Genomic DNA, 14,587 nt, shown 5'->3' on the forward strand with positions numbered 1-14,587 from the left:
ATTGCAGACAAAATCCAACAGACATTCATCGAAATCCTCTAAATCGTCATAAATGTACACGGATTTCCCTACACCAACTACACGTATGAAAGCTGGAATCTCGGACTTCGTCCCCATTCAGTTCAAAGGAGGTTGCTAGACAGAGAAGGACTTTGGACTAAGCCCTAGGAATAAAAGGTTTCAAAAGGGTTAAAGAAAACTCTCAAAAACTGAATTCTTCAAGGGATTTTGGATGTGACTTTTGTTCTTCTGGAATTTGCCCACTAAAAGCCTCTGCAGCTGCAAGGTCAAGGCAAGGCCAAAGGGGCTGACTTGAAGCACAAGACCCACCTGCAGGGTCACGGGACTGATTTCAATCACAAAGACCTGGGCTGTCACAGGCCTTGCTTTTGTCTTGTTCAGGGTTGGTGATTTACATGTATATCTCACTATTGTTTTTTGGGTGTTTGCACTTTACTACTAGGGAATCACAGGGAAATAGGGAAGTACAAAAAATCTTGTGCCTAGAATAAAGTGTCAATTGCACAACAGGCATTTGTCTGTGTCAATCGTTTCAGATTTTTTTTTTCCTGGAGAGGAATCTCCACTTTTAGCGTCCTGAACAAGAACTTAAAGAAGTTTATTTCATTAGAAAAAAAAAAGGGAAAAAATCGCTGCAGAGAAGTGGCTGCAGAACTATAAGCGAAACCTTTGCCCACCTTTCTGAGAACCTCGGTCCCGAACGGACTCAGTGCCCATATTCAGTGCCCAGCTGAGCCAGTCTGCCCCAACTTCCCACCCATGGGAAGACGCACTCGGCTGCGGCAGGTGAGGCTTTATCGGAAGTCCCACTTCATCGTCCACGAGAAAAAGCACTGCAGAGAGATTCCGGACGTGTGCCACGAGTGCAGCAAAGGCTTCAGCCAGGAGTCCATCTTTGTTGGACACTAGTGGACACACTTGAAGGAATAGCCGTAGTGGAGGTCACTGTTTAGCATTTACTTTTCTTTGGGGATCATCTCAGCGAGAGCGAGACTGACCTCTAGTGGCGGTTAATGTATTGAATTATACTTTTCTTTGGGGATCATCTCAGCGAGTTTAGACTCCACTGTAGTGGAGGTTAATGTATTGCATTTTACTTTTCTTTGGGGATCATCTCAGCGAGAGCGAGACTGCCCTCTAGTGGAGCTTACTGTTTTTCATTTTACTTTTCTTTGGGGATCATCTCAGTGAGAACAGCACTGCCCTCTATTGGAAGTTAATGTTTTGCATTATACTTTTCTTTGGGGATCTTCTCAGTGAGAATGAGACGGCCCTCTAGGGGAGGTCAATGTATTGCATTGTACTTTTCTTTGGGGATCATTTCAGCGAGGAGACTTTCCTCTACTGGAGGTTAATGTATTGCCTTATACTTTTCCTTGGGAATAATTTCAGTGAGAACAAGAGTGCCCTCTAGTGGAGGTGAATGTATTGCATTCTACTTTTCTTTGGGGATCATTTCAGGGACGAGACTGCCCTCTTCTACTGGAGGTCAATGTATTGCATTCTACTTTTCTTTGGGGATCATTTCAGCGACGAGACTGCCCTCTAGTGGAGGTTAATGTATTGAATTACTCTTTGGGGATCATCTCAGCAAGAACAACACTGCCCTCTAGTGGAAGGTAATGTTTTGCATTATACTTTTCTTTGGGGATCTTCTCAGCGAGAATGAGACGGCCCTCTACTGGAGGTTAATGTATTGCATTTTACTTTCTTTGGGGATCATCTCAGCGACTGCGAGACTGCCCTCTAGTGGATGTTACTGTATTGCATTATACTTTTTTTTAGGAATCATCACAGCCAGAACGAGACTGCCCAGGAGTGGAGCTTAATGTACTGCATTATACTTTTCTTTGGGGATTTTTTTTTGAATTATCAAAACTCATTGCAGCCGGGCATGGTGGCACACATTTGTAATCCCTGCGCTTGGGAGACCGAGACAGGAGGATCACGCAGGTTCGAAGCCAGCCTAGCTGGCTTAAGAGACCAATTTCAAAAAAAAAAAAAGTATGAAAGAGGTCTGGGAATTTAGCCCGGAGGTAGAAGGGTTTCCAGGAACCCCAGTACCACCCGAAAAAAACCCTCTGCAACAATGCACCATTAAAATTTAAAAACCAGCTGAGCGCGGTGGTGCACGCTTGTAATCCCCGCTCTTGGGAGGCTGAGACAGGAGAATCACGCAGGTTCGAAGCCAGCCACGCTGGCTTAAGAGACCCTGTTTCCAAATTTTAAAAAAGTATAAAATAGGTCTGGGATTGGAAGGGCTTCCAGGAACCCCAGTACCACCAAAAAAAAAAAAAAAGTCTGGGAGTATAGTCCAGAGGTAGAAAGCCCCTGGGTTCCTCCCACAGTACCCCCCCACACACACACAAAATCAAAATTTCCATCCTCCTGTCCCAGCCTCCTAAGTGCTAGGAATATGAGTGTGTGCCACCACACCTGTCTTGAATTTTTCATTTTGAAGCAGAGTCTCACTAAGTTACGGAGCCCTTGCTAAGTTGCTGAGGCTGGCCTTGAACCTTTGATTCTCCTGTCTCAGCCTCCCGGAACTAGGGTTTTCTTGAATCATGGCTGGATTTGGTGCAAAAGCCCAATAATGGCAGCTTAAACAAGGAGACAGTTTCTTCTAAAGGAACAGCGCTGTGAGATCAGAACGTAGCGTTTTCCACAGTACCGATACTCATACCACCTTCTACCTTGCTGATTTGTTCAACACGCCCTTGCTTCTTCTTCTTCTTCTTCTTCTTCTTCTTCTTCTTCTTCTTCTTCTTCTTCTTCTTCTCCTTCTTCTCTTCCTCCTCCTCCTCATCCTCTCCTCCTCCTCCTCTTCCTCCTCCTTTTCTTCTTCCTCTTCCTCTTTTTTTGTGGCATTGGGATGGAACCTAGGGGTATTTGACCGCCAAGTGACATCCCTAGCCCTATTTTTTATTCTTTCTTTATTTTTGGTGGTACTGGGGCTGGAACCCAGAGGCTTTCTACCTCCGGGCTATACTCCCAGACCTATTTTATATTTTATATTTTATTTGGAAACAGGGTCTCACTAAGTTGCTGAGAGCCTCACTAAGTAGCTGAGGCTGGCTTTGAACCTGTGCGATCCTCCTGTCTCAGCCTCCCAAGCGCTGGGATTACAAGCGTGCGCCACCATGCTCAGTTTGCACGATCCTTTTTGTTTTGTTTTGTTTTTTTGGTGGTCCTGGGGCTCCTAGAAGCCCTTGTACCTCCGGACTACACCCCCAGACCTATTTTATATTTTATATTTTATTTGGAAACAGGATCTCTTACGCCAACTCGGCTGGCTTCGAACCTGCGCGATCCTCCTGTCTTCGCCTCCCAAGCGCGGGGATGACAAGCGTGCCCACCACTCCCGGCTTGCAGGACCCTTTCTGAGGATCACCTTGAAGTGTGGCCTGCTGGGATTGCTGCCCCTACCCCGGCCATCACATACACATTTCTGCTTATAGGATGAAAGAAGATAAGGGCAAGATACCCAACTTAAGGACACACAATTTTTTGCTTTTATCCTGCAAGCAAGAAAACACTTAGTCGTGTCTAACTGGGAAAGCGAGTATTCTGAACAGTTATGTATCTATGTAAAAACGAAGAGGTGGGATGCGTTCGCAGTCCTGATACGGATTGGATTCGGTGCGAGAGCCCAGTACTGGTAGCTTCAACCAGGAGTCTGTTTCTCCTAAAAGATCAGAGCTGCGAGATCCGAGCGTGGACTGGGAGGCTGAGCCAGGAGGGGCGCGGGTTTGAGGCCAGCCTCCGCCTGCACTCTTCCTGATGGACACCTGGCTAAGGGCAGTACAGTGAACCGTCAAAAGGCAAGAACCCGGCACACGCTGCGGCCCCGCAGGAGCAGGGTTTCCGCAGCTGCCCGCCCTGGGGCCTCTCTTCTTCGCCCCCTTCCACGGGGTTGAGGAACCTTCCCGAATAGTCGTAAGAGAGCTCTTCTCCCGGGCCGATGGCCGTGGCTGCGAAGAGGGCCAGTTTAGGTACCATCGAGTCGACTCGGACGGGGACCATGACCAGGTTGGGCTGGCAGGAGTGGTTCAGGAACCGGCCGGCGTTGCCGATGGACGTGGGGTCCACGAAGGTCTCCAGGACCGGCCCGCCACACACGTGCTCCCTGACGGCGATGATGTAGTTGGGGTCCTGCCTCTTCTGCGAGTGAGTTCTCCTCCGCGCTTCCGAGGCGCCCAGGACCTCGCCGGCGTATTCACAGACGAATCTCCCTTTGGGTATCCACTCCAGGGTCCGCAGCCCCCAGCCCTTTCCGTCCGTCTTGAACACCTGCAGGCGGAACTGCAGCCCCCTCTGGACCACTCTGTTTGTGCAATGGTCCGCACACTGGCACAGGGCGTTGCATTCAAAGACGGGCCTGGAGTACTTGGCTCCCGGGCCTAGCACCCTGAGGCACAAGTGCTCGTCATAGTTCTCGTCCTGGCGGAGGCAGGGGCAAGAGCCGGGGAGGCAGGGGGCGGCGCCGCACCTGCAGCCGGGAAAGGTTATCTGAGTGGGGTCCGTGGCTGCTCCAGGTCCCATGACGTGATCCGGGGTGTACTGTCAACGTAGAAACGGTGCAAGTCAGCGTGAGACACGCCAGCAAAAGTACAAATAGAGCCGGGCGTGGCGGCGCACGCTTGTCATCCCAGCATTCGGAAGGCCGAGACAGGAGGATCACGGTTCTCAGACAGCCTCAGCTACTTAGCGAGGCCCTTTGCAACTCAGTGAGACCCTGTTTCAAAATAAAAAATAAAAAAAAGTAGGGTTGGGAGTGTCGTTCGGAGGTAGAATGCCCCTTGGTTCCATCTCGGTACTGAAAAAAAAAATATATATATATGTATGTATGTATGTATGTATATATATAATAGACAAATATTTTCATTATTATTAGTTTTATTATTGGTGGTACTGGGGTTCCTGGAAACCCTTCTACCTCCGGGCTGCACTCCCAGACATATTATATATATATATATATATATATATATATATATATATATATATATATATATATTTTTGGAAACAGGGTCTCTTAAGGCAGCACAGCTGGCTTCGAACCAGATTGATCCTCCTGTCTCCGCCTCCCAAGTGCAGGGATTACAGGTGTGTGCCACCACGCCCCGCAACAAGTATTATTTTCATGTGCATTTTGGAAACTATAACGAGTGCAGCAAAACCCATGGCTTTATGGACAGTACTGATTATGATGATTCTAAAGAGAATATTTATATAAATTAATGGTGAGATTTGACCACATTCTTCAAATCCTTAATAGCAAATGTTACTTACCAAGAGGTAGGTTCTTTCTTTCTTTCTTTCTTTCTTTCTTTCTTTCTTTTTTTTCTTTTTTTTTTTATTGGTGCACTGTATTCATACATCATAGTAGGATACATACTTTTGTAGACATACATGCACACTTTTCCCAGTCAGCCCCCACCCAATCCCCACCCCATTCTATCCCTATCCCTCCCTCCCATGCTTGGCTTAGTAGTTGACATCTAGTATTATGGCAATTTATCTAAAATTAAAAATGATAATCTCACATAAAAGTTTCATTTGTCTGATACCAAGCTTTTGATGAATTAAAGATAACATTTCAATATTTCTTTTAGCTTTCTTTCTTACCAGAGAATATTTTTTATCTATTTTTTAGGTGAAACTATCATATATTTATATATTTATTTTTCAGAAAAAAATCTATCCTAATATGGAATATGGACTCTAGGTACCCAAAACGATCTTGAAAAACAAAGCTAGAAGATATATATTTTCTGATTTCAAACCATATAGAGCTACAATAATTGAAACAGTGTAGTACTGTTCTAAAGGCACATATATAAACCATTGGAGTTAAATAAAAGCCTAGAGCTAAATTCTTCCCTATATTGTCAAGTTATTTTTGACAAGATTTCCACGAACAATTGGTGGTGGAAATAATAATCTTTTAACTAAATATTGTTAAAAAATAATAATTACATGGAAAAGTATAAAATTGAACCTTACCTAATCCCATATACAAGTATTAACTCAAAATAGATAAAAGACCTAAATATAAATCTTAAGACTATAAACTTTTAGGAGAAAATCTGGGTCATTAAACCTCACAACATTGAAATTGGCAGTGATTTCTTGGTTATGATTTCAATGGCACAGGCAACAGAAGAGTATACAAACTCCCTAAAAAATAAAAAAAAATATTGTATATCCAAAGACAATGTAAACAGAGTTAACAGTTACTAATAGAATGGGGTAAAATATTTCCAAATGCTATATCTGAAGGTATATTAATATTCCAACTAGAAATCCTAGAAATTAACAACAATAAAGGCAAACAATACCCTTTAGAGATAGGTAAAAGACTAACATAAATAATGAATCTCCACAGATAACCAATCTTAGTTGTCTGTTGGATGTAAAATCTTGTTTCTCTAGTTCTGCAGTGTGTTACCTGTTTCTTCTTTATGGTTAATCTCTTTGAGTATTTTCTCTAGTGCTGGTTTTGAAGACATAAATTCCTTCAGTTTCTGTTTGTCATGGAAGCTTCTTATTTCTCCATCTAATTTGATAGAAAGTTTTGCTGGGTAGGAAATTTTTGGCTGGAAGTTGTTTTCTTTCAGAGTTTGGAATATGTTACTCCAAGCCCTTCTGGCTCTCATGACTTGGTTTGGGAAGTCTGGAGTGATTCTAATTGGTTTGCCTCTGAATGTCACTTGGCCCTTTGCTTTTGTTGCCTTTAAGATTCTCTGCTTGGCTTCCACATTGGTCATTTTGACAATTATGTGGCGTGGGGATCCTCTTCTCCGATCCTGTGTAAAGGGAGTTCTATAAGTTTCCTGGACCTGTGTATCGACCTCTTGCTCTATGTCTGGAAAATTTTCTGCTATTACTTCCTTGAAGAGATTGTTGATCCCTTTGGTTTCACTTTCTTTTCCCTCCTCTATTCCAATTATTCTTAGGTTAGCTCTCTTAAAATGGGCCCATATTTCTTCAATATCAGATTCCTGCTGTCGGATATTTTTTTCTAGATTAGAAACTATGCGTTCATTTTTGGATTGCTCATCTTCTAAGAGCGAGATTCTGTTCTCCATGTGTTCTAATCGGTTTTTTGTGCTTTGAATTGAGGCCTTTACTTCATTAATTGCATCCTTTATCTCTTCTTGGCTCTCTCTGAGTTCTTTTCGAAGCACCTCTATTATTTCTACAGTTATTTTCCTGATTTGATCTTCTAGAAATCTCTGATTTTCTGTTTTATCGGATTCTGATGTTGTGGGGTTGTGGGCATTCATTGCTCCAGTGTTATTCCTCTTTCCCATGATTTCGGAAGTTTGTGCCTTCTCTGGGTTCTTCCCTTGGGTCACTATGACTTCACTTAAGGTGTTCTGGATCTCGAGTCAGTAGTATCTCAGACCCCACTACTCCTTTACTGGGTTTTATCACAGAGTCTCTGACCCAGATAGTCGATAGAGGCTGCTTTAGACTGTGGGGGGTGCCAGGTTGCACGTTCTCCTATGTTGTGATATCTCTGCCACCGCCCCTCCCCCACGGGGTCAAGTCCCAGGGAGTACAGTACTGGGATTTCTCCTCTGTGGCCTGCAATTTGACTCACTGTTCTTGAGTACGCAGATGTAGCTGTACTGGCCTCGCTGAATTTGGTGCTGCTGCCGCCGGTGGCAATATGGCGCCGCTGCTACACCCTCGGCTGTGGGGCTGGTGTTTTTCTTCTTGGTTTTGAATCCACTCTGAATCCCTGCAGCGTGTGCTGAGCTCGGCCACTGGGAGCTTTAGATGCTCCCTGCGTGGAGAAATCCCACCTGACTGTTCCGCAGCGGCTAACCTCGGCTTGCTGTAGCCGTCGGGTGAGTTCGCCGGTGCCGCCGGCAGTATGGCACTGCTGCCGCGTCTCCGCGGCCTCGGGCGTGAGGCTGGTTATCTCCTCTGTGGCTCTGGTCTCAGTCCGCTTTCTCTCTGGAGCCTGGTGATTTTTTATTTCACTGGTGATGGTGTTTTCTGGCTATGAAAGGCGCTGATTTTCTGGTAATGGAGATTTGTTGTTAGCGGGGCTCTTAAGCCCCGCTTTTCTCAGTCGCCATCTTCCCGGAAGTCTCTTTCTTATTTATTTATGTATTTATTTATTTATTTATTTATTTATTTGGTCTGGGGTTGGAACACAGAGGCATTTGATCTCCAAGCTACACAACCTGCCCAATTTTTTACTCTTGTTATTTTGAAACAGGGTCTCACTGAGTTGCAGACGACCTCACTAAATAGCTCAGGCTGTCTGCGAACCGCAATCCTCAGGTCTCAGCCTCCCAAATGCTGGGATTACAAGTGTGCGCCACCATGCCCAGCTCCAAGAGTTACTTTATATGACCAACTTCCCAGCCCAATAGTACACCTTAACAGACAGGGGACAGCAAAGGCATCACAGGCACTTTTGGGTGTATAAATAGGGACAACATCGACAGTCTACATGATTCTCACTACGATAACCTTCCAACGCACAGCAACACACACAGAAACCATGCCTGAAACTTGTGTTCTTTTTTCTCACTGAGAGCTAGCTAACCAGTGAACTGTGCTCGTCTGATCAAGAGATAGGTAGAGGGCACAGTCATCAGCACTGGGTAGAGGGCCCGTGTAGAGGGCTGCTCAAAAAGTGGTTACGAGCTAAGCACTGTGGCACACACCTGCAATCCCGGTTCTAGAGACTCTGTGTCAAAATAAGGGATGAAAAATAGGGCTGTGGGTGTAGCTCGGAGGTAGAATGCCCCTGAGTTCCATCCCCAAAACTGCAAAAAGAAAAAGAATAAAAAACAGGGCTGGGAGTACAGCTTGGAGGTAGAATGTCCCTCAGGTCAATATCCAGTACCACAATAAATGATTACATACATACATACATACATACATACATACATAACATCTGAGCTGGGTGTGGTGGCTCATGCTTGTAATCCCCGTGCTTGGGAGGTGGAGACAGGAGGATCGTGCTGGTTCGAAGCCAGCCATGCTGGCTTAAGAGATTCTATTTCCAAATAAAAAATATAAAATAGGTCTGGAAGTGTAGCTCAGAGGTAGAAGGGCTTCCAGGAACCCCAGTACCACAAAATACAATAAATTAAAATAAATAAAATAAAATAAATAAATATAAAAAATGAATAAATAAAAATAACATCTTAAATAAAAATTCATGGTCTAACTTGGGCATGGTGGTGCATGCTTGGAATTTTAGTATTTGGGAGGCAGCGACAGGAGGATTGCGGTTCATGGACAGCCTCTGCGTCTTGGTGAGGCCCTTCACAACTTAGTGAGACCCTGTTTCACTAAGAGCAGGGCAGGGGTGTTGCTCGGAGGTAGAATGAACCTAGGTTCAATCTTCACGACCACAAAAACTTAAAAATGCAAAGGAGAAGTAGACAAGAGTCACTGATACCTGAGAACTGCTGCGCTCTTAGGTTTTACATCAAGTAGTACTTGATGAAGAAGAATATGGAAAGTTAAGAATGTATAGTTTTAAGAGCTAAAAGACAAAATGAAGGACGTTATATGTATTTTTACATCACCTTTTTTTTTTGCGGTCGTAGTGATGAAACTCAGGGACACTGTTCCTCAGATCCACACCACTACCTGTACTTTGTAAGTCTTTTCATTTATTTATTTATTTATTTATTTATTTATTTATTTATTTATAAACAGGGTCTCACTGAGTTGCGAAGGGCCTCGCTAAGTAGCTGGAGCTGTCAGTGAACCGTGATCCTCTCATCTCAGCCTCCCCAAGACTGGGATTACAAGCGTGCGCCACCACGCCTGGCAGTTTACATAACCATGGAAAAGTGTACAAACCACTCTTAGCTTCAGTTGCTTTGAGCACTCCGCTTAAATTTCTCAACTGACTTTTAAGCTTTATGTCTCCCACTGGGCTTTGTTTTCTTTACATCATTCAGTGTCTGCTCTATTCTTCTTGATCTTTTCTAAAAAGATAACAAAAGAGAAAAAAACCCACAAACATGTACAAGAGTTACCCCGGGAAGGCCAGGGCTTCCTGGAGGAGGAAGGCGACAGGAGACCCAGGAAAGCCCTCAGGGGGTGAGGATGAGGTCTGGAAGGGAGGCCGAGCCAGGCAACGTGAACGCAGGCCGAGAGCTCCAGAGGCATCTCCCTGCACTCGGGCTCGGCGCCGCCTCCCTCCGGCCTCTCGGCTGCTCACACCCTGCATCCTGGAGCTCACTGGCCCAGTTTCCTGCCACTCACCCGCACGGGAGGCTGGCGCGCATCTGCTCTCTTCTCTCCACGCCTCTTTCCCTTGCTCCAGCTGGGCGATCAGTTTTGGTTTAGAAAACAGAATTCCTGCACACAGAAAAGGATGACAAGATGACCTGACATCGTGGGTCAAGGGCCAGGGAAGAATTCAGAGGCAAGGCAGGTGAGGAGCTTGAAAGGGTGCGGCAAGGACCTGAACGAGTGGGGCCAATCCACTCATGAAGGCACTGATTCTGTTCCAAGCCAGGTGGATGAACACCGCCTTCACCCATCAAAGTATAAGTTACTAAGGAAGAGAGCCCAGCTCAGAGGAAAAGGCCCAGAAATGCAGAGTATCAGCCAGAGCGCATGTGCGCACGCACGCACACACACACACACACACACACACACACACACACACACACACTTTCAATTCAACAAACCTTACCTTCATGGGAGAAACAAAATATTTTTGCTTTTGAGTGCTACCTAAAGATCCAGTTAAAAATAAACATTGCTAGCCAGGCATGGTGGCACAAACTTGTGGTCCCAGTACTTAGAAGACTGCGACAGGAGGATCTCATGTTTATGGCCAGCTCAGTAACTTAGTGAGGTCCTGTTTCAAAATAAAATAGCGCAAGGGGTGCAGCTTGGAGGTAGAATGCCCCTGGGTTTAATCTCCAGTAACATAAATAGAGCAAAAGAAAGAAAAGAGAGAAAGAGAGAGGGAGATTGTTGCCTCAAATATATCCAAACTGGAAGAAATGCCAGTCTTAAGCATACCACACTTACCCAGAGAGACCAGGTTTCTGTAGTTCTCCAGCATCACCTCCCTGTACAGGGTCCTCTGATCAGGGCTCAGCAGGCTCCACTCCTCCTGGGAGAAATACACGGCCACATCCCTGAACGCCATGAGAGCCTGCAACACAGACACGGCCCTGCTCACCTGAGGCCTGGCCTTGCTCGGGTGAGGGCCAGGGAGCAGGCTGCTCTGGGAGGCAGGGGGCCTCTAGATCCTGCCTCGACTGCACCGCTGTTGCCATGGGTGCTGACACCTTTAAACCCTGTCCCTATCCAGCCAGCTGCACTTGTGAACACACACATTCAACGTCCTGGGTGGCCTGCTTGGGGTATACATGAGAAAATGAAAAATCCCTAAGTTTTGAGAACTTTAGCTCTAGGCAGAAGAGCAAACAATATAAAAAAATTAAACGGTAGTCAAGTATAATAGACTGAGTTTTAAATATTTAAAGGAACAGTATTGGTGCTGGGGGATCTAAGGAACTGAACTCATACAGTTCCACAACGGCAAAGACTAAACCACAGCCCAGCCTTTTCTGATTCCCACAGTCCGCGGCCTGCTCTGGCTGAGCTCATGAGAAGTGGCCACGTATGTACAGCACAGTGTCTGAGGGGGAGGCCTCCTCCCCACCAGTGAAGGCCGCCATTCTCTTCCACTATGCAGTGTGAGGGCCATGGAAACCCACGACTGAATGTTGTTCAAAGCAGCACACAGCCAGGCAGGAGAACCGACAGCTGCAGAGAGAGGAATGCGGGACTATGGGTGGAGGAGCAGTGAGGGGAGCACCGGGCTCCGTGCTCCCTGGAGAAGCTCTCACTGTTAGAGCCTCTTTTCCTGGAGGAACCAGCTGGAGCTCCGATCGGTGGAGAGAACACTGCGGGAAATTCTAATATTGAACGCAGAAAACCTGCACCAAAACCTGCACATGGTTCAAGAGGCAAAGGCAGAGGTGCCACCTGAGCCGGGCAGTCAGGAGCCCAGGAGTCCTCCCTCTCCCCAGCAGGAAGTCCTCCTGGGCAGCCAGGATTACAGGACACAGAGCAAGAACAAAAAGTGTTCAGAGAAGTCACTGGGAATCCTCCAGGGCCAACACGGCAGCACCTCCTCCTCCTTAAGCATCAGGGGGGATCTGCCACAGAAGACAAGGACAGGCTGCGAGCGGCTTCCTAGGCACAGAGCAAGGATGTGGTCTAGGAACTGAGCCTGCCAGCGGCGGCAGTGGAGTTCACGTGTAATCCCAGCATCTCAGGAGGCTGAGGCAGAAGGATTGCAACCTTGAGGCCAGCCAGGAAACTTGACCCTGTTTCAAAATTTAAAAAGATAAAAAAAAAATAAATAAACATCTGGGTTGAAACTTAGTTGCAGAGCATTCCTAAATTCATCCCCAGAACCACAAGAAAAAAAGAAGAAAGGGAGGAAGGCAAGCAAGGAGGGAGGTATGGAGCCTCCTCTGACACGCTGTCAACACTGAGCATGAAGCCTTCCTCTGCTACTGAAGATGAAAGGAAAGACGTGCTGATCTCGTACTACACAGAGACTGTTCCAGACACCGCGTCGCGCCTCATCTGTCCTTACAACAGCCCCATCAAGAAGTCGTGTTACCACTTCACAGACGACAACACTGAGGCACAGTGAGATCAGTCCCTCGCCCCTGGTGACAAATTATAAAGCGACAAGCTGCAGAGATCTGGCTGTGGAGACGAGGCTCTTCAAGGCTGTAGGAGTCTGTGAGATGAGTCAGGCTGGTCACGAGGCTCTTCAGTGTGGATTCTGCGTGACAAGTCTGGGGAGGGCCACCTACTTCTGGGCACCTGCCATTTCTCATTGTAAAACATGAAAATGGAACATAAAATCCTGTGCGTTTGGTGGCCGACGCCAGCCCCCTGGACCTTGCAAGACTTGCCAAAGGAGCCCCAGCTCGACCGCCTCCTCCAAGGCCAAACCCAGGGGCGGTCAGACAGATTGATACCCTAGATCGTGCCACCGTGGCCACCCCATGCCCAGTCAAACCACGCTTGTCCAGTTAAGCCACGTGCCCTGTGCCCTGCCTTAGAAAGGCAGGATTGAAACCAAGGGGTCTTTCTATTCCGGGTTCTTTTCCAGTGGATATCGACGAACTCTGAGAACTAGGAAGAGTACAGAAATATGAAAACTTCTTTTAGGTTAGGGAAAGATAAGGCAACAGAACAGAAAAGAGCAAAGACAGAGTACAAAGGGGGGTCCTGAAAATAGTGATCCCGACACCCTTGGGAAGTAGAGTGTGTGTGTGTGTTACTGGAGAGGGAACCCGCGGCATTCTACGTTTAGGTAAATCGCAGCCCTAGTTTTCATTCTTCATTTTGAAACAGGGTACAAGTGGGCTTTTTAACATACCTGAGGGTGTCTATCAGCTTTTTTTTTTGGTGGTACTGGGGGAGGAACCCAGGGCCTTTTCTACCTCCGGGCTATACTCCCAGACCTATTTGATACTTTATGTAGAAACAGGGTCTAAGTTGCTGGGAGCCTCACTCAGTAGCTGAGGCTGCCTTCAACCTGTGCGATCCTCCTGTCTCAGCCTCCCCAGCGCGGGGAGTACAAGCGTGCACCGCCACGCCGGTTTCTATGTGCTTTTTTATGATTAGTCAGAATTGGGTTGGGGGACCGCGGCTTGTGCAGTGTCAGCCCTTCACCTGAACCACCTGGGGGCCGCTGGGGCCTGGTTCCGTGGCCTCGCACTCTCACCCTCTGCTCACCTCGCCAAGCTCCCTGGGGACGCAGATGGCCACTTTAAAGCTTTCTGTTCCTGGCCCTCGGCCCTGCCTCCGATCAGCCCTGACCACCACCAGCTCGGAAGCCAACGAACCACCGGACACCTGGCGCCAGGGACAGTCCTTCGCCTGCGATCTCAGACCCCTACCACCCCACGCCCCAAGCCCCCGACCCTGCAGACCTACGGCATGAGCGACCCTGTCGCCATGTCGGATTTCACCCCAGGCCGAGTCTCTCCGCCATGAGAACCCTAGGACAGAGGCCCGGCCGCGCACTCACCTCCCACCGCTCGCAGCTCACTGCAAGTTACTTCTCCAGAGGCAGCGCTGCCACGGGCTCCGCCACCCGCGGCCGGCTCGTCCACACCGCGCTGCGGGCTCTCCTCCACGCAGAAAAGGGCAGGGCGAGCGCTCCGGCTTCACTCTCCAACGCCGGGAGGAAAGAGGGGTGGCTCAGGCCCCTTAGCGCGGGCTCTCCACAAGAAGTTTGCCTGGACTACAACTCCCAAGATCCTCTGCGTGGCGGTCTTCTCCTAGGCTGCTCTGCGGCTGCCATTGGCTCGCTGGGTGTGTCTCTGGGTGATGCAATCGGGCCAGCTGGAGATGGTGGCCTCTTTAACTTAAAATCACACTCGTTAGTCATGAAGAGCCTCTCTGATGATGCTCCACCTTGCTGAGTACCTGCTCAGAGCTTCGCATAGACTACAAGTCCCAGCGAGCCCTGCAGGGACTTCTGCATCCGGCCGCACCCTTTGGCAAGCGGAAGTGCCCCAATAGGCAG

General features: G+C 47.5%; 1 protein-coding gene across 1 annotated transcript; it reads right to left on the reverse strand.

Moving 5' to 3' along the window:
* Window positions 1-3,813: 3,813 nt before the first annotated feature.
* LOC308277267 (histone-lysine N-methyltransferase SETMAR-like) lies at window positions 3,814-10,711 on the reverse strand (the record flags this gene model as incomplete). Its single annotated transcript, XM_080716433.1, has 2 exons — window positions 3,814-4,581; window positions 10,706-10,711. 2 exons carry the CDS (start codon window positions 10,709-10,711, stop codon window positions 3,814-3,816), a joined length of 774 nt encoding a protein of 257 aa, XP_080572559.1.
* Between the last annotated feature and the right edge of the window lie 3,876 nt (window positions 10,712-14,587).

Source organism: Muscardinus avellanarius (genome assembly GCF_963383645.1).
Source record: "Muscardinus avellanarius genome assembly, chromosome: 19".
Taxonomy (NCBI): Eukaryota; Metazoa; Chordata; class Mammalia; order Rodentia; family Gliridae; genus Muscardinus; species Muscardinus avellanarius.